We start from the raw sequence: 22,608 nt of genomic DNA, 5'->3' as shown, positions 1-22,608 counted from the left end.
GCTTCATGCATACAAACAAAATGAAGGAGACAGAATAATATCATGGCCCCAGTTTCATTTTCATTATCACTAAATCACATGATTATGAGGAATTTTTGCACGATGCCAAATACCTTTAAAAACCACTAAGTATTCATACTCCAGCTTTGAACAAAGATCCATATCAATGGTGATACTGCCAAACCACGTATTTCGTTTGCAGTGTTTTATAATCTCCACTCTGGTGTTCCTTTTTGCAAGGAAAGCAAATTAACATCGTTCCTTGAAGGTTTCACCTGGTATTTTCTTCGCACAGAGGGGAGAAAATCACAGTACCTAGTTTCAAGGAATTGTAGCTGCGAAATTGTCCATCTAGAACGCTCAGCGTAACAGAAAGTCTTCAACATTGCATATCGAAACGCATGGTTTGAAAGTTTCATCATCAATGTGGAAAGTATACCTACCTATATTCCAAAGTGAAGTCAAGACCTTTATTGACTTAAAATTTTTTTTCTACAACCATTAATGATTATGATTACAAAATGGCAGGAAAAATGAGATGTTGATACAGTTTATCAGTGCAGGCTTCCATGAGAGCAGCCTCATGTATTATATCATTGAGTATAATCGAATCACTTGTATATGTTTTAAAGAATTTTTTGATGTCACTGTGTTTAGGAGATGCCGAAATGTTGCGTAGTAGGATGCCTTGCCAGAACAGAAAAGGGGTTCCTACTGAAAATGTTCCCCAGTGAAAAGAGAGACACAGAGAGAAGAAGGAAATGGGTCGAGAAAATAAATAGAGAGAACTGGCAGCCAACAGTTGACTCTCGCCTTTGCGAGGTATCTCCTTCTGAATAAATTTCTTCTCCCTTTTCAAATTTTTCTTTTAGGTACCTATACTTCTTGAAATTAGAGGATTCTGAAATAGAGAACTGACAGCACAGAAAATGAACACGGATCTCAAACTTCCATCAAAATTTCCTGTCCTAATAATCGTACAATCAAAATCAGCAAATATGCTGTTCCAAAAGGGCAAGAAGAATTGATTAAGTTCATTTGCCATGCATGAAATCCAAATCTCTCAGATGTTTGGTTTCATTCCAGACATAATGAACTTCTTTGGCATGGTCGTCAAAGGTCGCACTTACCTCTTGAATTTTTCCAATACTTTCACGGCTGTTGGATTCTTTTTTTTTGTGGGGGGTTATTCCACAGTTGCCTCTGGTATTAGAAAAATTCAGAGATAGAAACTCTAGACCTCCTGTTCATGATGATTCATTTTCAATTAAAATGAAACAGAAAGAAACGAAACATGAAAGTACCTACTTAATGATTACAACATTGTGCCACCTCTACTAAAATATTCACAACCGTATTCAACCTCATTAGGTTTGCAGTTGTTCATTGACTTACTATTTGAATCCTGCTAGAAAGTTAGGCCTATCATAAGTAATATTTTTCACAAACATAATGCGAGAAATCATTAACATTCTCCCAAATTCGAATTTAACATTATTGTTGGAGAGAGTCATGGTGGTGAGGTTCATTCAATATTAGTGAACAACTCGGAAATGCCACAACCACAACAAAGGTTCTCAACAGCATTTCCAATTCCTTTTTGTGATAATGTCTCATGAATGGCCTTAGTACTGCAAGGCAATTGATGTAAATCATATTGGGAGGTAGTAGAGCTCAAATGAGCTTTGTCAAGGATAACATGATATTTACTGATTTCTACATAGCATAGAGACACATCATGAAATAATAATGCAAGTGAATTCAGAATTAAATATTCTTTTTATTGATTCAATAGTAAACACGTTGACTTTTAAAAACAGATGTGGCTTATAATTACAAAAAAAATAAAATGAGAAGCGCACCAAACCTGTGCTTTAATGAGAATATTTTGAGGTTTTCACACAGAAAAAAAAATGGATTACTGATTTAACAATTAAATTGTTAAAAATAAATGCAGTGTTTTCCAAATGATCATTTTACGATAGTGAAAAGTCAATGTAACCATGGGGGTGGTTAAATTGTCATTTTTCTATTGTAAAATGTAAATTTAAACATGTTGGACACCTTTTTTTAATACAAAATTGTTAAATCAGCAATTTCATTTTTTTCCGTGCATCAGTCGTTTAAAAAATCCTCCATTCTGGTTTTGTGAAAAGAGTGCTTTACTTTTTTGTCGTGGATGTCACCACAAAGAAGGCTTTCACCACTCAACCATCTTTATGGGTCAGCAGAAGTTTCTACCGACCATTGGTAAGTAAGACTGATTCATCAGCACGGAGAAAAGAATATTTCATTAAAAAAAATCTAATTCATAAATAATTTAAGGACTGAATTACGCAATATAGAAGGTAAATTTCATTGTGAATAATTAGTCCTTACCACTGGCGTGTTTTAGTCATAACAAATTATTGGTAAGGAAGACTGATTTCTCGGCCCAAGATGAAAATTTGATGCATTCCATTTTACTGATTTAAGGACATCTACCATCATATTTGGACTGAATAATTTTTATCGGAAGTACTTTTTCAATTGAAATAAATAAACTAGGTAAGACACATTGTGTGAAAGACTGTTTGCAATCTATGCCAACACAAATGGAGGGTGTGCCTCCCCCCCTTTTTTTTAAAATAAATGATAATGAAATGAAACTATCAGCATCAGCCTTGGCATTTCCTGTACTAGCAAACTAATTTCAGAGCAACCTTTGTACAGCGTTTCTCTGCATTGCTAACATCACTTTGGAAATGAAACTTAAAGGCAGTTAGGTATAAGTTTGAATCTACTTCAGATCTCTCACTCATTGGACATGACTGGGCACACCAAGGCTGGTGCTGAGAAGCAATTGCTGCTTAAAGTAAAGCTTGTACTTCATAAAAAAAAATTTACACTGTTTCGGTTTAATTACAGTTACACTTTGAAGAAGATGATTGGATTTACTGGGATGGAGAGCGAACTGACAAATTGAAGCCAGATGCCATTCCATCTATTTTTCCTACTCCCTCTCGTCTACCCCGAAGGAGGTCTCGATGTAGCAAACTTTCAAGGGCAAAAGTCACTTCGCCATCCCCAAGGAAAACCCCGACTCCGAGAAAAATTGTGAAGCGGCTCAAATTTGATCATCCTTATGCCAGGAGCCCATCAGCAGATACTACTAGTTGCAAAGATGTGGACGATAATACCTTGTGCAGTCCATTGAAGGAGAGTAACACAGTATCAAATGTTATTCATCTTCGTGACATGCCTCAAAATTCTACAACTGAAAGAGGTCTGTGCAAAAACGGCAAAATCCGCCCACCCTCAGATTTCAACCAAACTTCGGATTTTGATAGGCCTATATGCCAATAGTAATCCCTGAAAATTTCAGCCCCCAAAAATAATTACAAGAGGGGGGGCGGGGGGTCAAAGTTGGAAAATCGTGCAAAATTCAAACTGCTATATCTCGGCAACGGTTACAGCTTTTTGAATGCGGTTTGGACCAAAAAACGCAGAATTGTATGTAGTTTCTATTTCATGTATCGTTTGTTACAAAATTTCAACGCAACGTTGCCATTTTTGCAATTTTTTCAATTCTTATCAAATTTTGACCCCTTAAATTTGGCAACATTGTAAATAGCAAAAAACGTCATCTCGCGATTTTGACCAAAATAAGATATGTTGTTCTCAATGCAATTCCCTACAAAACAGCACAAGTCGCATACTGGGGAAACGATTGGTTCGCAAGTTACAGCTTCTCAAAGTTGCGCACCTCGAGGTTGTTGCGCGCTGCGCATGGTATTAGCGCGCCTTGCCTCGAACTACAGCGACTTATTCACGGTTTAAAAACGCTTAGACGCTTTCATATGTTCTATTCTACTGTATTTTTCATTAGAAAACGAGAAAAGGTCCACGGGTACCAAAAGAAGGGGGGGGGGAGCCGTAAATGATAGCCTTTTTTTACGCTTTTCGCAATATTTTTAACTCAAACGAGCGGAATTAGGGCTCCTTGCACCCCCCCCCCCCCCTTTTTAACTCACGCGTTCTCTTTTCTCAGTTTTCTAAGGCAAAAATGATGTATAATTAAATGCAACATCTGAAAATAGAAAGGTGTACCCGCTTGGCGACCGAACCCAGCACCAAAAATAACAAATACACAACCAAAAATTGATGGTAATTGTTCCATGACGAAACGAAATAACATAACTATGTTTATAGTTTGGCTTACCTAAACATCTTACTCGTCATCTTCTTCCTCATCAGTTTCTACAGATGATGGTTTTCCTAGAGGGAAACATCTATTCAGAAAATCCGATGGGCCTTTAAAATTCTGTTGATATCTGCCGTATCCAAGATACCAAATGATAGCGATGATATGAGCGCATGTACCAATAGTGCGAGCACCGTTTTTGCACGTACAGTAGTTACCGATAATCGATTCTGACGAACGTTTTTTTAAATCAATTAAAATAAATATAGAATAAACTTTATTCGATTTATGGCGAGACAGCAGTTTACACTTCAAAAATTGTGATTTTTTCACTGTAAATCCGTAATTAGAAAAACTAGGCATGTAAGAGTCTTTGCACACTTGAAATTCATATTTTCCCGAGTATAAATGATCCCCGATGTAAGAGCGTGCTAATGAAAGCTGATAAGTTCCACAGAATGGTTTAAAGTCACTGCTTTCCCAGATCGGAAAATCTTGAAGATGGGCCTCTGATAATTTCTCGAAGTTCTTGTACTTCCTCACCAATGATTCACATTCGACGACCTTTTGGAGAATATTTTCTTTTTCCAAATTCGCTAACATGCAAGTAGCCACAGAAGAATCATCTTCGTCGCTGTAAAGCCTTTGGAAAAAATTATTGTGGATAGCTGCTGCGATTCGAACATCCGTGTATAGATATGGATATGATTGAGAGGGAATCACCGAACGCAAGTACTTAAACCGCTTTAAACTACTATTTACAACCTCTACAACCCACCGCTGCTTTGTACAAACTCGACTCTGGTTAGCTTCTAAAGTAGTGAGCTGAGAATTATCCCTTTTTAGGCAAGGGATCGTTACTTTGAATCCTAGTGCTTCAAGGTCATCTTTTACTCGCTCAAAACCACGATCTAAAATAAAGATATCACCTGGCTTGAAGAGTTTCTTAAAAAAGTCAGTCTTTATAATGTTTTTCAAAATATCTGCATCGGAGACATTTCCTGCATACAATTCATCAGGACCTAGTACTTCAAGAATCAACCCATTTGTTGTTGTCACTATCATGGGTTTTACATAATTTCTCTTTTTTTGGCCCCCGAAAGTCTGACGCTGAAACCTAAAGTTTAAACTTTTATGTAAAAACAAATAAGTACCGTCCCAAATAGTGATTAAAGTGTCATCTCCTTCCTTCACACAATTTAAAACACGAGATATATTAGATTGTTCGGCTCGAATTTGTTCGCGCAAAAAATTCCCTAAGTACACCGGTACAAAACTATCGTTTAAATGTTGCCTGCATTCAGTAATTTTACGGCTAACTGTGCTTCGTGATATGTTTAAAATTGTTGCTATTTGCTCTTGAGTAATTCCAGCGTACAAGTACATCAAATAAGCACCCAAAACACAGTCATCTTTTTCAGGTATATACTCGAGTAGAGTCTCGAACTGCAATTTATTTAGGCCGGTCCATACCTGAATGTCATGGTCGGAAAGTTTTAAAAAAAACCCTGTCGCACTATCACTTGACTTTCCGGAGGATGAATTGTGGTATTTGCACGTTATTGACAATAACTCCTCAATTTCACCTGCACTAAAAGAAGAAGACTCAGAGCATTTATCAATGAAACCGGATAGAAATAAAGGATCCAAAACACCGTTTGTGAAATGATGAGCACAACACCGACTGCCCTCTCGTATAATGAACTTATACTCAAAAAAAATTGCACTTCTCAGCTGTTTGTTCAAAAAAATTAAATTACCTGAATCTAATGAATCTGAGCAATCAAAAATACATTTACGGTGAGTTTTAACGGAGGGAGACTTAAAGCCAATTGTCACTTTTTCAGGGGGTTTTTTCCGCGACTTCCGACGATTTCCTGAGAAATTCCGCACTACATTTTAAACAAAACCACTGTCCACTTCGGCAAACTTTGTCTTTACGACTTTTTTTCTCTAACGAGACTTTACACTCAACGCATGTTTGTACATTACCACTCATCGTAAAAGAAAAATGACAGGATTTAAGAAAATAACCCGGCTCGATCGAAAGATAGAGGTCAACTAATTGATCAGTTTAAACAGGTGTTATTACAATTTGCAATGTGCATGTTATCATCGGTGTTGTGCTAATCTATCTTCACGATTGATTAAAATAATACCCATAGATCAGATAAGGATTCGCAATCTCCTAACTCCGCGGTCCATCAATGATCGCGCGCCCTATGCAGTGTAAGGTAGCCAATCCTACCAAATCGTTCAGTGTTCACAGAAAAATACAATACTGCGATATTGTCGAAAATCGATGAATCGATATAGTTTAAAAATTTTAAAAATACTTCAGAAATAGCTCCTGAAGAAAATAAGAATTTCAAGTGTGTCCATTCATGCAAATTCTACTGTTTGTGCAGGGTTCGGTCGCCAAGCGGGTACACCTTTCTATTTTCAGATGTTGCATTTAATTATACATCATTTTTGCCTTAGAAAACTGAGAAAAGAGAACGCGTGAGTTAAAAAGGGGGGGGGGTGCAAGGAGCCCTAATTCCGCTCGTTTGAGTTAAAAATATTGCGAAAAGCGTAAAAAAAGGCTATCATTTACGGCTCCCTCCCCCCTTCTTTTGGTACCCGTGGACCTTTTCTCGTTTTCTAATGAAAAATACAGTAGAATAGAACATATGAAAGCGTCTAAGCGTTTTTAAACCGTGAATAAGTCGCTGTAGTTCGAGGCAAGGCGCGCTAATACCATGCGCAGCGCGCAACAACCTCGAGGTGCGCAACTTTGAGAAGCTGTAACTTGCGAACCAATCGTTTCCCCAGTATGCGACTTGTGCTGTTTTGTAGGGAATTGCATTGAGAACAACATATCTTATTTTGGTCAAAATCGCGAGATGACGTTTTTTGCTATTTACAATGTTGCCAAATTTAAGGGGTCAAAATTTAATAAGAATTGAAAAAATTGCAAAAATGGCAACGTTGCGTTGAAATTTTGTAACAAACGATACATGAAATAGAAACTACATACAATTCTGCGTTTTTTGGTCCAAACCGCATTCAAAAAGCTGTAACCGTTGCCGAAATATAGCAGTTTGAATTTTGCACGATTTTCCAACTTTGACCCCCCGCCCCCCCTCTTGTAATTATTTTTGGGGGCTGAAATTTTCAGGGATTACTATTGGCATATAGGCCTATCAAAATCCGAAGTTTGGTTGAAATCTGAGGGTGGGCGGATTTTGCCGTTTTTGCACAGACCTCTTTTGCCACCTTCATCAAACCTCCTTTCCATGCCGATAACAAGTGTATGTAATCAATCATGTGGTTCTGATATTTGCGAGACGACAATGGTAAATTCCCCTGCTGGTGCATTCAAAGTTACTCCATCAAAGAGAGCTCCTGATCCTTCATGTTCTCCCAAGGCTTCACCTAAAAAATTAAAAAGAGACATTGAGCATTACAGATGCACTTGTAATCGACTACAGAAAACCATTAAAGGGATGAGAATTCGTCTTTCAAGAGCCGAGATAAAATTGGCTAAAGCAAAAAAGAAGAGGAGACCTGAGGAGGACAGGCCAATTTTGCGCAAAGTATTTAACGATGATCAAATACAGTTCTTAGAGAGGAAGTCAAAGCGAGTCCACAAGTGGAGCAAAGCGACAATAAAGAAGGCATTCAAACTTCGCTTTACCTGTGGACAGTCAGGCTACCATGAATTAATAAATCAGGGTGTTCCTCTCCCTGCTGATAGAACCCTTAGACGAAGGATTGAACATTTAAAATTTGATAGTGGTATTTTACATGAAGTGATTGATATTATGGGGACAAAAGTGGAAACGATGAAGGAAAAAGAACGAGATTGCGTCCTCCTGTTGGACGAAATGTCCATCACGGGTAACAAAGAGTATGATGTTTCGACTGGCTCCTTCCTTGGTCAGGTTACGCTCCCTAAACACAGTGGCATAGCAACACACGCTCTAACTTTTATGATAGCCGGTATTAATAGTAGGTGGAAACAAACAATAGCTTACTATTATACCGGTGACTCAACTGACGGAACAGTATTGAAAGATATTGTCCTGGAGTTGATAAGCCTGTGTGAGAAGAAGAAGCTGAAGGTTAGAGCTGTAACTTCTGACCAAGGAGGGGTCAATCAAGCATTATGGAGTGCATTCGAAATCCAATGTACAAGGGATCCTAAAACAAAAGAGGTGAAAGTGCAAAATAGCATTCCACATCCTAATGATGAAAATCGAAAACTATTTTTTATTGCGGATGTTCCACATTTATTTAAAAATTTCCGAGGTATGCTGATATCACACAAAATCATTGCGTTCAGTGAAGAGATAGCAAAGGAAAACAACTTGCCCTGTAACAAAGCAAATTTACAGCATATTTTTGACCTTTGTGAATATCAGGCTGATAAAGAGCTGAAATTGGCCCCAAAATTAAAGCGAGCTTTCCTCGAGCCTTCACATTTTCAAAAGATGAGTGTTTATGAGGCATATCAAGTTTTGAATGCACAGGTTGCTAGTGCCTTAGAGTTTCTGGTTCAAGAGAAAGGAAAGGAGAGGGACATGTTGACAACAGCTTGGCTACTGCGGCAGGTGTTCAGATGGTTCGAGTTGATGACCTCTCGTCACCCTAAATTGGCCTTAAGCCTTGCAAATTTAGAGGTGTATAACGAAGGTATTCTATTTTTAAGGAATATGATCAAGCTTGTGCAGACGCTGAAATTCGGAGAGAAGTTAGACGAGACCTGGAAGCCAGTGCAAGCAGGTATAATTTTGACAACCACATCTATACTTCAATTACAGGAGATTCTACTGCACGAAGTGGGGTATGATTTCCTCCTCACAAGCAGATTTTCGCAAGATTGTCTTGAAAACTTATTTTCTGTGCTGCGTAAAAGGCAAAGGAAACCTTCTTGCCTGCAATTCAAACGTCATTTAAAAATGATAACAGTTGCTCAATATATAACACCTGTCTCAAAATCTAGTTATCAAGAGGATGACAGAGAATTCCTAGGAGACTTCTTCGAAAATAAGAGTAAAGAACTTGAGAAAGAAGAGAAAGAGGAAGAGAAAGAGATTCTTAGACTCAAAGAATTAATTTCAGGAAATTATGTCAAACTCGATGTTGCTGAAGAGAACAGCTTGTATAATTTTGCAGGATACATCATTCACTCAGTCAAGAATAACGCTAAAGTTTGTGATGAGTGCTTGAAAGGTGTCATTTGCAATGATGATGACAGGAAGGGTCTTCCATCTCACAGCAAACTTTTGGAGTTAAGAGAATACAAAAAAGGAGCACTGATTGCAGTAAATCAGAGATGTTTTGAGATGTTCCAGACTCTTGAGAAAAAATTTAGGCAGTCTCAACTTTTGTTTGATGACATCCCAAAGTTGAAAAAATTCCTTGATTCTGTACTTCTCAAGGAGGTAGAAAGTTTTAGTTTCCCAATTTGTCATAAAATTAAAAGTAAAATTGTGAATAGATACTTAACAGCCAGGCTCAGGATTTACGCCCAGTTTCAGGCACCAAAGCGCGAAAATCTCGATTATAGCAGCAAAAGCGGCATCATCAAGACTCTCTTGAGGCAAGTTCGTAAAGAGGAGAAGGAAGTTAAGACAGTACGAACAAAATCCAGGCAAAAAGCCCCTCGTAAGCCAAGAGCAAGTCGGCAGCCAAGAGCTAATCGTAAGTCAGCAGTGAAAACTACTGTCCGCAAAGGTAGACCATCTAAGTCACAGCAAGGCGTAAAGCAAAACACCAAAAAATCTTGAGCTGCATTTATCATCTAAACTCACAAAATTTACTTACCATCTTTTCCTCTTTACTTGCTTGCGGGGACATTGGGGAATTTTTCCAGATCCCTTGGATTCAGAGGCAATTTTAAATTCCATTCTGCAACCAGTTTCCCTGATAATTAAGTGAACCACATCGGGAAACCTGAAATAGTAGCATAGAGACATTAAAAAGGTAAACCAATTTTGTAATTATTGTAATTTTTAGTTGCTTGTTGTAGGACCTACAGTGCAATAACAAGCTAAAGCAGTGAAACTGCATAATAGATATGTCTTGATTGTTACCTATTATATTTTCAAGGTAGAGCTTTTTTGGGAGATAGAGGCACAGCCCACCTCCTTTCCAAAGCTCTCATTTCCTGCCTTACATACTTGTGTTCAATAGGTAATTTTTTGTAGAATTCTTTAAAATGTTGGTGCACATAATTTGTTATTTTGATGGTCATTTTTAAGATTTTCAGGCTTGCATTTTAGTCCCTCCTTGCATTTCAAAACTGATGTCTACTAGGAATGAAGTTTTTGCATACCTACTAATATGTTTGGAGTATTGCCCAATTTTTGGGCTTAGAAACTCTTGTCTTTATTATTTCTTCCTAGCAGTAAACACCATTCTAGCATTATGACAGTGAGTGGAATATTTTGCAAAATTTGCTGAGATATCTAGTCAATTATTTTGATTACAGTTTTGTTGACTAAACTTTTTGTTACTTGAACTCTTCCTTTCAACCCAGAGAAGGAAGCTTAGAGTAAAAATGAGGCACTACAGCTTACCCAATTAGGTGCTTCGGATAAAAGAGATCATTAATGGTAGAATTAGTATTATGAGTCTAGCTCATATTCCCTTAGAACTATACTTTACCTAATTTGCTAATTCCTTTTGGAGTATTCTTTAATTTGCTAATTCGTTTTGAAGTTTTTTTTAATTTACTTATTCCTTTGGAAGCATTCTTTAATTTGCTAATTCCTTTTGAAGTATTCTATAATTTGCTAAGTTGTTACCAAATATATCTACATTTCTGTTGAAATTAAACAGTTTCAACCAAACATTGTCTGCCCCCCCCCCCCCCCATTTGTAATTACTATGTCAGGAAAGAAAGTTAGAGATTTTGATCTCAAATTCACAGGATTCCAACAGGAAATCATACTTAATGCCTCTATAAGTATTCATTCCGACATAATCATTATCCTATGTTACTATGTGTATGCTTAACTTTCTTTAATGAAATGCTGCTTACCCACCTACTTGGATTTCAGGAATAATAGTGCTAGTGTACGTATTCGAGCAAGATCTACCATGATGACATTCTCTTCTTTCTGTGCTATTTTCTTTGTAACGATACTTGTCCAGATTTACACTGATCTCAATTTTTTGATTAGAAACCTTTGTTCATGTTCTTAATGAGTTGCCTTTTTCTTCATTCCAGAATTGTCCTTGAACACCTGAAACGTAGACAATTTTTTTAAACTTCATTTTTCCTTTGCCAAGAGTGCATCTTATGTCCATGCTAGGAAACTTCTGCCACATTACTTACAGATACAAATGAATGATACAGATATGTGGAAGTGTAAGGGTGAAAGTCAAGATGGGGAATTGCTATTGAAATTTCTTAGAACCACTAATCTCCAATGTGATACATGTCTTGCACAGTCATTGATAGTACATGATTGTACCCTCAGCATAAAATGCAGCATTCCGATTTTTCCTTCTTTCTTATTTTTAAGACAAAACATTTTAAATTTCTAGTCTGTCATATAACACAATCTAGACAGCACTCTAAGCCAAAGTTTAGGCGGGGGAGGTAAGACAGCTAGAGGGGTAAATTGGGGTAAAGATGCGCCTTCAGCTTAGTTGTTCCAGCCGGATATACGAAACGTAACAGGCAACTGCACAGACAAAACTGGCATTTCCATTGTCTCAGTACATATTGGTTTGCTGTATGGACCGAGACGATCCGGGTTGTCTATCGTCTCGCCGAAATTTCCTAATGCGTGGTCTAGAAGATTGTATTATGCATCAATGGTGATAACATGCTAAGTCTGTGACACTTAGACTACATCAACAGTGCACCTTAGGAATTAACTTAAACGTAAAATATATATGTACCTAAGTGTACTTACTTAATATTATCAAAACGAGCTCTCCTACGTTTCAAGTTCGAGTAAATTTCCTTGAAAATTGATGAGAAATCTTTGCGTACTATTGGCTTGACCACTGACAGAAAGGGTTGCAACATTCAAATTTAAAGGCACTTATCACGCATCGTTATTGACATAAAACGTACTGCAAATTAGGAACATGTGCTTTCACTTAAATTCGAGAGAAAAAGATGAAAAATCAATTTTAACTGCCGTGTAAGTGAAATTATTGTCGAACTTTAGCTTCTTATCAATAATACAGAGAGTCGCCATCTTGTTTGTTTATTTACGGCCCTAAGAGCATCATGAAGCCTAAAAACTCGTTGACCAATCAAAAAGCGGAACAGTTTTCCTGTAGTGAAAAGATACGAATGGCCATACTCTGTCTATAAAGGTACTCTATTTTTGACCACTTTGACCAAAACCGACATGACGTAGTGCTGTGAAAGGACACTAGGAGCGCTAATGTCTTAAGTCTACCCCCCCATATGAAAAGCGGCGGGACGCATCAGCTTGATATGAAATTACCTGCGGTTCAGCGATGATTTCCCCGATTTGATTTCGGGTATTACATTTAGATATCTCCGGTTAGATGTAGATGTAACTACAGTAGATGGAAACTACGCGTTGAAATAAATTTTGGGATCTTTGGATTTGTGAACAGGTGGGTTCTCATGAATGAAACAAAGAGAGAAGAAAAAGAGGAGAAGGAAAAAGAGGGAGGAAAAGCAACACCAGTTTATTTAAATACGTTACGAACGATTATAGAGTGTTTTTGAACTATAATTATGCTATACAATCCTAAAAGTTAGCAGGAGCTGAATATGCGAACCGCAGATTAGCAAAAATGAGTGAGCTCTGGCCAAACGCCAAAGAGCTTTATGCAAAAACCGCTTTTTGCGCCCGCCCGCCCCCCCCCCCGGAATTTCTTCAAACTTTGTCTGTCGATTACTCATACTTGAGCGCTACTTTTCCCAAATTTTCAGACCCAATTTTTTTTTTTGGGGGGGGGGGGGGGGCGCTAGGGAGGTCGGAAGTCAAAACCTGTGAACCTCGATATCTCTCGAACGAAGAAAGACATCGAGGTCCGGTTAAATCGTCTAAAATTGCTTACTAAAGATTCTGAAGGTCAAAATCCCGATATCACATTTTCAAGTTAACATATGTGCTTTTTTTCAGTTTTTGAGTCGAGAAAAGTTCTTTAAAACAAAAAAATCACAATATTTGAACCAAAACCAGTTTTTTAAATTTTTCGTCTTTTTCCGCATCCAACGAATGGTCCATTACCCTGGTAAAAATTGGCAGTAGAATCTGTGCTCCAAAATACCATAGACCTACGGCCGGCTGTAAGATTTCCAATAGCTTCTACAGCCGGCTACACAATTTCTTACAGCCTTTTATAGCCGATGGCGATTAAGCAACTCACAGCCAGGCGATAAAGTGTATGCCTAAACGTCACTAATTACGGATGCTAGGACTTAGTGAATTTTTGGACCACTGCTCTCTTTTTGGGCCGTAGTATCTTGATTTATTTTGCGAGGAAAGCTCCGTACTTTTGATGGATGCCTGCCATTACTAATATATTAGAGCGCCTGCAGTCTCGTATGATACTGTGCAATACCTCTGGTGTGAAATGGTTGCTTCAAGCGCCGTGGCACGCTGCGGTGCGGCAGGCGGGCAGCCAGCGCGAAACGCGCATTGGCGCCTACAAACCTAACAGGGATACTTCACGCGTTGCGCAATGCGTGAAGTATCCCTGTTAGGTTTATAGGCGCCAGTGCGTCGCCGCTACGCTTTGTGTTTGGCTCTAATATTTAATCTGGCGGAGTCAGCGTTATTCAACTCATGATTTTGAAATGTTTGCACATCCTGTATGGATTATTCTCGTTTTAATTGATGAAAAAAAAATATGTGTTAAAGGAAAATATAACGTGTGTTTTGTAAATATTAAGGTGGTTCCGTATCAAACTTAATGATTTCCAAATCACACGAATTCCTACACAATTTCTTATAGCCTTTAATAATCGATGGCGAAACAGCAACAGTCAGGCGATAAAATGTAAAGCCCGGCTATATAGGTTCCTCGACTTGAGAGGCCCACTGAGCGGCCGGCCGGCACTCGGTGGGGCCCCAGACCCCCAAAATTTTTTGGGAGTCTGAAAATTTGAGAAAAGAAGCGCTCAAGTATGAGTAATCGATAGACAAAGTTTGAAGAGATTCCGGGGGGGGGGGGGGGGTGAAAAAAAGCTGTTTTTGTATAAAGCTCTTTCTACGTCAAATATCAACGGAAATGCTACTCATCCAAGAATCACGCGACGTATAACATCATCGATCGCAGTAATGCATAATATGGTTTCTCCAACTTGGTTTCATTTGCAATTTTATCGCAAAATAAATTGCATTTTAGATGGAGCCCCTTCAATTAGCGGTTGGGCAACATACGCAACACACAGAGGCAGTAGCAATAATTTGACTGAAGGTATGTTATCACAATTTATTGCAACCTGTGCCAGCGGCGTAGCTAGGAATTCTTTAAGTAAAAAACGTGACGGTAAATTTACATTATTTTGTGTACGTCCCTGATAATATTTTATGTCCTCCAAAATTAAAAAAAAGGTACAATGGAGATGTTGCATGTGCGAGAAAGAGCCGTATGCAAAAACGACATTTTTCGCCCCCCCCCCCCCATTAAAACTTATTCAAACTTCGTCTATCAGTTACTAATACTGGAGCGCTTCTTTCCCCAAATTTTCAAGCCCCCAAAAAATTTTGGGGAGGCGCTAGGGGGGGTGGAAGTCAAAACCTGTGACCCTCGATATCTTTCGAACGAAACAAGATATTGAGGCCCGGTTTGGACGAAAAATCGTCTAAAATTGCATACTTTAAGATTGTAAAGGTCAAAATCCCAAAATTAAATTTTTAACTTAACTTATGTGCTTTTTTTCAGTTTTTGAGGAAAAACAATTTCTTTTAAACAGATTAAACTGAAATTTCACATTTTTTGATTTGAACCAAAACCAGTTTTTTAAATTGTTCGTCTTTTTCCGCATCCAACGAGTGGTCGTGTAAGCTGGGGAACCGAATAGTTCCGGAGTTATGATCGATTGAAGTTTCCGCTCAACGCGCGCCGACCGATTTTCGCGCGCAAAAAAGTCGGATTTGACTGTTATTAAATCAGATTTAATGTTCAAACTGAGCAAAATGCATTATTAGGGACCCTTGAGGGTCGCTGAGTCCAGAAATTACAGATACTTCCAAAAAATTCACGTTTTTAAAATTACAGCTCCGTAGCGCTATTTTAGAGACCCACTGAGCGCCGACCGGCCGCTCAGTGGTCCTGTACGGAGCTGTAATTTTAAAAACGTGAATTTTTTGGAAGTATCTGTAATTTCTGGACTCAGCGACCCTCAAGGGTCCCTAATAATGCATTTTGCTCAGTTTGAACATTAAATCTGATTTAATAACAGTCAAATCCGACTTTTTTGCGCGCGAAAATCGGTCGGCGCGCGTTGAGCGGAAACTTCAATCGATCATAACTCCGGAACTATTCGGTTCCCCAGCTTACACGACCACTCGTTGGATGCGGAAAAAGACGAACAATTTAAAAAACTGGTTTTGGTTCAAATCAAAAAATGTGAAATTTCAGTTTAATCTGTTTAAAAGAAATTGTTTTTCCTCAAAAACTGAAAAAAAGCACATAAGTTAAGTTAAAAATTTAATTTTGGGATTTTGACCTTTACAATCTTAAAGTATGCAATTTTAGACGATTTTTCGTCCAAACCGGGCCTCAATATCTTGTTTCGTTCGAAAGATATCGAGGGTCACAGGTTTTGACTTCCACCCCCCCTAGCGCCTCCCCAAAATTTTTTGGGGGCTTGAAAATTTGGGGAAAGAAGCGCTCCAGTATTAGTAACTGATAGACGAAGTTTGAATAAGTTTTAATGGGGGGGGGGGGCGAAAAATGTCGTTTTTGCATACGGCTCTTTGCGATTTGACTGTTGATTCTCATGTAAAAGTTCGCGAGAAACACGATGGTGCCACTGGTTTTCTGTGAAATCAACTCCCAAGCCCAAAAAAAGCTCTCAAGTTGAGGCCAAAATGGAGGGGATATCCCACGCTATCCTGAGAGTCCACCTCTACATCAAGACTGGACTCTCAGGATAGCGTGGGATATCCCCTCCATTTTGGCCTCAACTTGAGAGCTTTTTTTGAGCTTGGAGTGGATTTCAGAGAAAACCAAAGGCACCATCGTGTCTCTCGCGAACTGTTACATAAGAATAAACAGTCAAATCGCATATTCCTCACACATGCAAAATCTTCATTAGTGAGGCTAAGGGGGGGGGGAGGTCCAGAGCCCCTGGACCCTTCCCTCCCCTTGTCTACGCCACTGACCTGTGCTACTTAAGTACTATCTAGCGCAACTGACTCGTTCTGAGGGGTAACAAGTTGATGGGACTTCAGTGCTTAGGCTCACCTTGATTTTTGAGGAGATGGCGGTGAAGGCGGCGACGGAGGAGATATGGACGTTGATGAAGTTGAGGCGGATTCCTGAGGCGGCGTTGGAGAGGCCGATGATGATGATGACGAAACCGACCTCCTGCAATGAAGAGCAAATGGGTCGAATCAGTTCATTGATGCAAAGATGAACTCGGCCGATCTACCGTGTACTTAATTGGTTGTTTGCACTCGAAAGAACAGTAGAGTCTCGATTATCCGCGGTGATTGGGATCGGAAATCCCGGAAAATCCGAAACTGAGCTACTTAGCATCGAAGGGCTGTATTTTAAATGCATATATTTTACCTCAAAAGAGAGCATTTTGGCAAACATTATATGGATTACATTTTGCAAAAAGGAACCACCAGCTCCAGCTCTTCTACAAAAGCACCTTCCTGCATGAGGAAACCAATGGCTCATATGTTGTATCTAAAATGAGCCAGAAATAGTGGTTCCTTATTGCAAAATGTGGTCCATATATCGAGATGGAATTTTCCACAGAAGTTTGCGCTTTAGTCTTGGGCTGCGATCTGTAGCGTGCGCAAAGAGAAATTTTATCTTACAGTTGAATAGAATGTCCCCCAAGCCTCAATTTCGTTCCCTCTGTGAAAAAAGCCACAGGCACTGGAAAACAACGCGGATAATCGAAGCGCGTACAATCGGGACTCTACTGAACAAAACTCTGGACTAAAAGCTACTCCTGAATGAAAAATATTGTTTTTAATTTCAGTTTCGGATTTTAAGAACAAAAACCCTGCTCATGGAAACCTGAAACTTCGCAATTCAAGGGCATGGGATGGCTACGATTTTCAAGGCCTAAGTTATGAGGTCTACAAAGGAAGGCAAAGGAAAGAAATAGAGAAGAGAATTCGGTACACGGACTTTATGTCCACTTTTTTTACGTCCACAGACTTTTCGTCCACCGTTCTAAAGCCCACACTATTGTTAAGTCTATTACTTAAACGTCCACTAAGTTAAGTCCACAAATGTAAAGTCCACTAAAATCAAATTCAAGCGTCATATTTTAGTCCGTGTGTAAAATTATATTGACAATATCGAAATGAGAAAATCAAGAGAGAATGAGGTGTTTTTATCGTAACTCATATTTTAAATGAAATGTTAATTTCTTCTTTTGATTCATCTTTTCAAATTGTCTTTGGTAAATATTTGGTTTCATTTCTATTCTTGAAATTTTCGATATAAAATATGCCTTAAATGTACATTCTTTTTTTTTAATGAAATTGATTACTTCATTTTAAAAACATTTATATTTTTAAAACGTGGTAAATATTTGTAAAACCTTTTCCAAGCAATGGCATCGATATGAATCTCAATGAGCCGTAGTTGTGATGAAAGAAACTATACAAAAATTAATAAAAGAGGAAAAAAACTAAGAAGCACGCAATTTTTTGTTTTTAACTTATTTGCACATCGACCTCCTTGAGTCAAATACGTCTAATTTTGAGCGTTTAGTTGCGCTTACACCACGCTGCAGCACAGCAAAAGCCCAAAACATAAAAGCATAAATTTGAATGCTTTGGAAATCATTTTACAAAAAACACATTATATTTTCCAGTAGTAGGTACATATTTTTTTTTCATCAGTTTAAAAGGGAATTATCAATGCAGAGAGTGCAAACATTTCAAAATCATGAGTTGAAAAACGCTGACTCCGCGAGTATAAATATTAGAGCCTAACACAGAGCGGAGCGGCGTGTTAGCAGCGCAGAACGCGCACTGGCGCCTACAAACCCAACGGGATACTTCACGCATTGCGCAACGCGTGAAGTATCCCGTTAGGTTTGTAGGCGCCTATGCGCGTGTCAGGCTGGTTACCTGCCGCGCCGCAACGCTTTAAGAAACTATTTCGCGTCAGAGGCGTTGCACAGTATCCTACAAGATTGAAGGCGCACGAAATAACTAGTTAAAGAGGACTTTCAATTTTGACAGCATCTGATACTGAAAAATGTTTAATTTGGCATTGTAGCGTTTCCTGGGCTCTCGCTTCGGTTTTCATCTTATCATATCCGTACAGTGTACACATGATCATATGTTTTTATCTGCTCTTCGAGTCTGTTTTCTTTCATGACTTGATTCATGAATGAAATGTTTTTAAGAATGAAGGTAGTAGTAGTATGCATTTATTTTTGAGGTGGTCCCTGTCATTTAAATGAGAAGAAAAAAATGTGGACATAACATGTCCACAATTTGGACTTAATCATGTGGACTTAATAAAGACTGGACTTATCGTTTAGTGGACATTAATAGCGGTGGACATTTATTTAATGGACGAAAGGTAGGTGGACATAAAGTCCTGGAAGCGAGAATTCAATAGTGAATATGACTGATCGACTTACCAGGAAATGGAGCTGTTGTGTTGCATTGGGGATGTGCTGCTGGTGACGGGGGTGGCCGACAATCTCCTAAACGGTGGCACCGTGATGCCAGAACAAGAACCGCCACCCACATCGGTCGCAGCCGGGTTGAGGCACATTTTCTTATCTATTTGTACATCACTGGCGCTGGAACAGCGAGCTAGTGGTGGCATGATTGAGGGGTAACGATTCCCACTTGCGCAAGCATATTCGGCGGAGGGCAGTGCTGGTAGCGGCGCCGGACTGGCTGCCGGCAGAGGTAACGGCAGGGGCAGACTCGGGATTCGCGAGCTGGGGCGACGCATCGAGGCGGTAGACGAAACCGACCCCGAGGCAGACACCACTCCTTCCAGATACTGAGCTTTCCCCTGCGACTGGCTGCGCGCGTTTCGCTGGTGGTGGCTCGGCAAATGGTGGAGCGTGTGGATGAAGGCCGACCTGTTCATGCTCGGCATGTTCCTGAAATGCCCGGTGCTTTGAATATGATTCGACAGCCGGTAGTGGTGGTGGTAGCCGAGGTCACGCCGCATGTACGGGTCCCCGGGTCCACCGACGAGCCCCGCCTGGGTCCCACCCGCCGCCCCCGGCAAGAGACGCTCGCGGTCTCTCTCCGCGTACCGATCATACTTGTCGTAGCCCAACTGTTCGCTGGGAACGAGGAGTTCGCCGAGGAACCGATCCGACGACAAGAAACGATCATAGCGCTCCGCTTGGACCTGCGAGACTAGGTACCGGTCCGAGACTGACGGTGACAAGGGTGTGATGTACACGTCCGATGGGGCGGGTGCTGGGGGTGGGATGTAGCGGTCCGATTGCGTCGAGGTCGGAGCATGGAAGCGATCGTTCGACGGCGGCGAGGGGTGGGAGGTCGAAGGGCTCGGGGTCAGGAAACGATCGGGCGGTGGGAGGTAGCGCTCGGAGGCTGCGGAGGGCGCGGGGGATGGAATGTAGCGCTCGCAGGCGAGATCTTTGGGAACGGGTCCAAGCTCGGCGTAGGCGAAGCGGTCGTTGGGGTTGGAGTAGCCACAACTCGGTGAGATGTATCCATTGCTAGGCGCGTGGCCATGGTTGTGGCTGCTGTAGCGCTTGGCTAGGTTGTGCGAGTGGGAGTGGTTGAGGCTGTAGCAGCATTTGGGACAGCGCTGGTTGGGTTGGGCGTCCGTCGGGAACCCGGGACCTGAGTCCCCCGGACATATGTAGCAGGTCTGGGCATGGTGCCGGTTCAGGGGCCGGATCGAGCAGGTGTACGGGTGCAAGTGGGAGCAGAAGCGCTCGCGTTCCCGCCGCTCGCGGCTGATGAGACTGCTACTGCTATTCTCGTTGAAGTCGTCATCCGGAGCATTCATCCTCCTGCCCCGGCAGTCATTGTCAGGACATCTGTAACAAAGGCAACATCATTTACTTTACAGATACTCGCCGTAGTCGACAACATCAATCAAACCTCACACCAATGGGCTAGAGTACCTATATTGAGAGAGAATGGCCACTGGGGTTACCACCTCTGATTGGCTCAGCCAACTTAGGCTGAATGGAGCCCTTAGGACCCAAAAATGGCGGACGCCATAAATTAATGTAATGCAAAATGACTCAAAATGTAGTTTTCTTTGCTTATCGTAACGAGAAATTTACCCAAATGCACTATTGCGACATCTTTACATATTTTTAAGGCTAATCGTGTGCAATTTTTGAGAAAAATTATCGTAGATGTAGTAAGGTTGGCAGCAAGTGCGGTTGGTGATAACCGTCAAACGTTGGCAATGACCCCCCTCCCATCCACAAAAACCAAAACAAAGCACCGCCATTTTTGGGTCCTAAGCCTCTCCATGGGGCCCAGTGGCCATACTCTCTCAATATAGGTACTCTACAACGGGCTATTGCATGATACACGCAGGACCAATCTACACAGGTCAGTCATTCTCGAGGACGAGTTTTGGAACTCTACTGCGCAGTGATTTAGTATTGAGTGCCTCACTGGAAAAAAAAACACATTGGATCTCGAGTCCGGAACTCCGGACTCTTGAAAACATTGACAAGGAAAAGGACTCTTGATTCAATCAGATTTAAACTTAAATCAAAAGGAAATACGATCAAATTAAGAGGATTGGTTCTTGATTTTAGCTTAAATCTGATTGAATCGAGAGTATTTTTTCTTGTCGATGTTTTTAAGAGTCTGGACTCTAGATCCAATGTGTTTTTTTGCAGTGCTGCAATGTATTTCTTATGGGAGCACCCATTGTGACGTAGCATTGAGTGCCGCCGAGTTAGGGCCGGGCGGGGGAGTGGAAAAATATGCTCAATGACTGGCCTGTGTGGATTGGTCTTGAATACATGAATTCTTGGAATTCATGAAATTCATGAATTCTTCCCTATACCTAATGATCATGTTGATATCAAAATAATATTAAATTGCTCTCAAAAATATCTCCATGTTGGTACCATATTGATCGGTACAATTGTCATTGCATATCTTTTTGGAATCCACCTTCCTTCCCCGCCCGACATTGGCCCTCACTCGACCGCAGCCAGAAGAAATGCACTGCATTTGAACTTCCCGCCGCGCCACAATGTGCGGTAAGGTCTCGAAATTCATCCACGGGATCATAGGAATGAATGACCTGTGTGGATTGGTCTTAATGCTTGAAAGAAACCATAGAGTACATAGAGTCGTGATGTAAGAGGTAGAGCTGATGTCATTTTTAAGCAGGTCCCGAATTTCGAGACTCCCGTGTCACGCCGGGTCATTTTTTCGATACACAATCGATTGTTTGCGATACACGGGGACTCGGTCATCCGACGTAAACAAAAAAGATAGGAACTAAAACGTATTCCACACCGCCATTTTCTCGTCGAGCAGAACATGGCGCCGCAGGGCCGGATTTACCTACTTGCCGCCCATGGGCCGCCTGTATTTTGCCGCCCCCTTCTCGTTTGTTTTGAAACATACCATCAAGTGAACGTGCCAGCGGGGGAGGGGTACAAGAGACGCGTTTACTCGTGTTGGACAAATTTTTTGGGAGAGCCCTGTCAATACTACTAGCAAAAGTTCACGGAACTTGGCGCGAAATTTAAGTTTCGTAAACCTATCTCTTTGTAGACAAGGCCTTCCATTCATAAGAATTGAACGAAAAAATTATGAAAGAACAAACATAAATATGGTTTAATGATTTTAACTTCCGCCACGCCGCGCAGACCGCACCGTGTTTGGCGCAATGCGTGAAGTATTGCGACAGTCATCAGGTACTATGATTTTCACGCCGACCGCAGCTGAATGCACTGTGTTTGATGCAATGCGTGAAGTATTCATGCAGTCTTGTAGGCGCTAATATGTGTTACATGCCGATCGATCGCCGCGCCGCGGGCATCTCCTTTTCATCTCAAGTCCTCGTCATCATTTCTCTCCAAGTTGCGTCGTTCCAGGCTAAATTGCGTGTTTGGTTTCTCTCTTAACTCGACTAATTAAAGGTGCTGTCTTTTGTATCACTGAAAGACGACAAAATTAGAAATTACTATACTCTCAGGAAATGAAAGATTTTGTCGCCTTTTTTTGTTTGAATTTTTTTTTTTTTTTTTTTTTTTTTTTAAATCCGATTTTTTTTATACCTACAATTAAAAAAATTGCAAAATT

General features: G+C 40.4%; 2 protein-coding genes across 8 annotated transcripts in view; both read right to left on the bottom strand.

Annotated features, from left to right (window-relative positions):
• The window catches only part of rho-5 (rhomboid-5), a 55,542-nt gene that overhangs the window by 17,829 nt on the left and 15,105 nt on the right, over positions 1 to 22,608 (bottom strand). For all 3 annotated transcript variants that reach the window (XM_019058254.2, XM_019058253.2, XM_019058255.2), the window contains exons 3-4: positions 18,966 to 20,360; positions 16,589 to 16,711 (exon numbers count right to left, since the gene is read on the bottom strand). In XM_019058254.2, the coding sequence (XP_018913799.2) occupies positions 16,589 to 16,711; positions 18,966 to 20,329 (1,487 nt within the window). In that variant the 5' untranslated portion in view covers positions 20,330 to 20,360. The remainder of the gene's footprint in view (positions 1 to 16,588; positions 16,712 to 18,965; positions 20,361 to 22,608) is intronic.
• On the bottom strand, positions 1,761 to 12,513 carry LOC140223865 (uncharacterized). Of its 5 annotated transcripts, XR_011899156.1 has the most exons (5): positions 12,097 to 12,498; positions 11,218 to 11,418; positions 9,995 to 10,123; positions 7,430 to 7,600; positions 1,761 to 3,256 (listed from the first exon to the last, which is right to left on the bottom strand). XR_011899156.1 is itself a non-coding variant. In XM_072296165.1 (4 exons), the coding sequence occupies exons 2-4, from the start codon at positions 11,272 to 11,274 to the stop codon at positions 7,597 to 7,599; spliced, it is 186 nt and encodes a 61-aa protein (XP_072152266.1). In that variant the 5' UTR covers positions 11,275 to 11,418; positions 12,097 to 12,513; the 3' UTR covers positions 1,761 to 7,596. The 5 variants fall into 5 exon arrangements, 4 of the variants coding, with proteins under 4 accessions (XP_072152266.1, XP_072152263.1, XP_072152264.1 ...); XM_072296165.1 differs by having other exon boundaries at positions 1,761 to 7,600; positions 11,222 to 11,418; positions 12,097 to 12,513; XM_072296162.1 differs by having other exon boundaries at positions 1,761 to 7,600; positions 12,097 to 12,509.

The sequence above is a fragment of the Bemisia tabaci genome, chromosome 2, assembly GCF_918797505.1.
Source record: "Bemisia tabaci chromosome 2, PGI_BMITA_v3".
Taxonomy (NCBI): domain Eukaryota; kingdom Metazoa; phylum Arthropoda; class Insecta; order Hemiptera; family Aleyrodidae; genus Bemisia; species Bemisia tabaci.
This window is presented reverse-complemented; position numbering and strand designations above follow the sequence as displayed.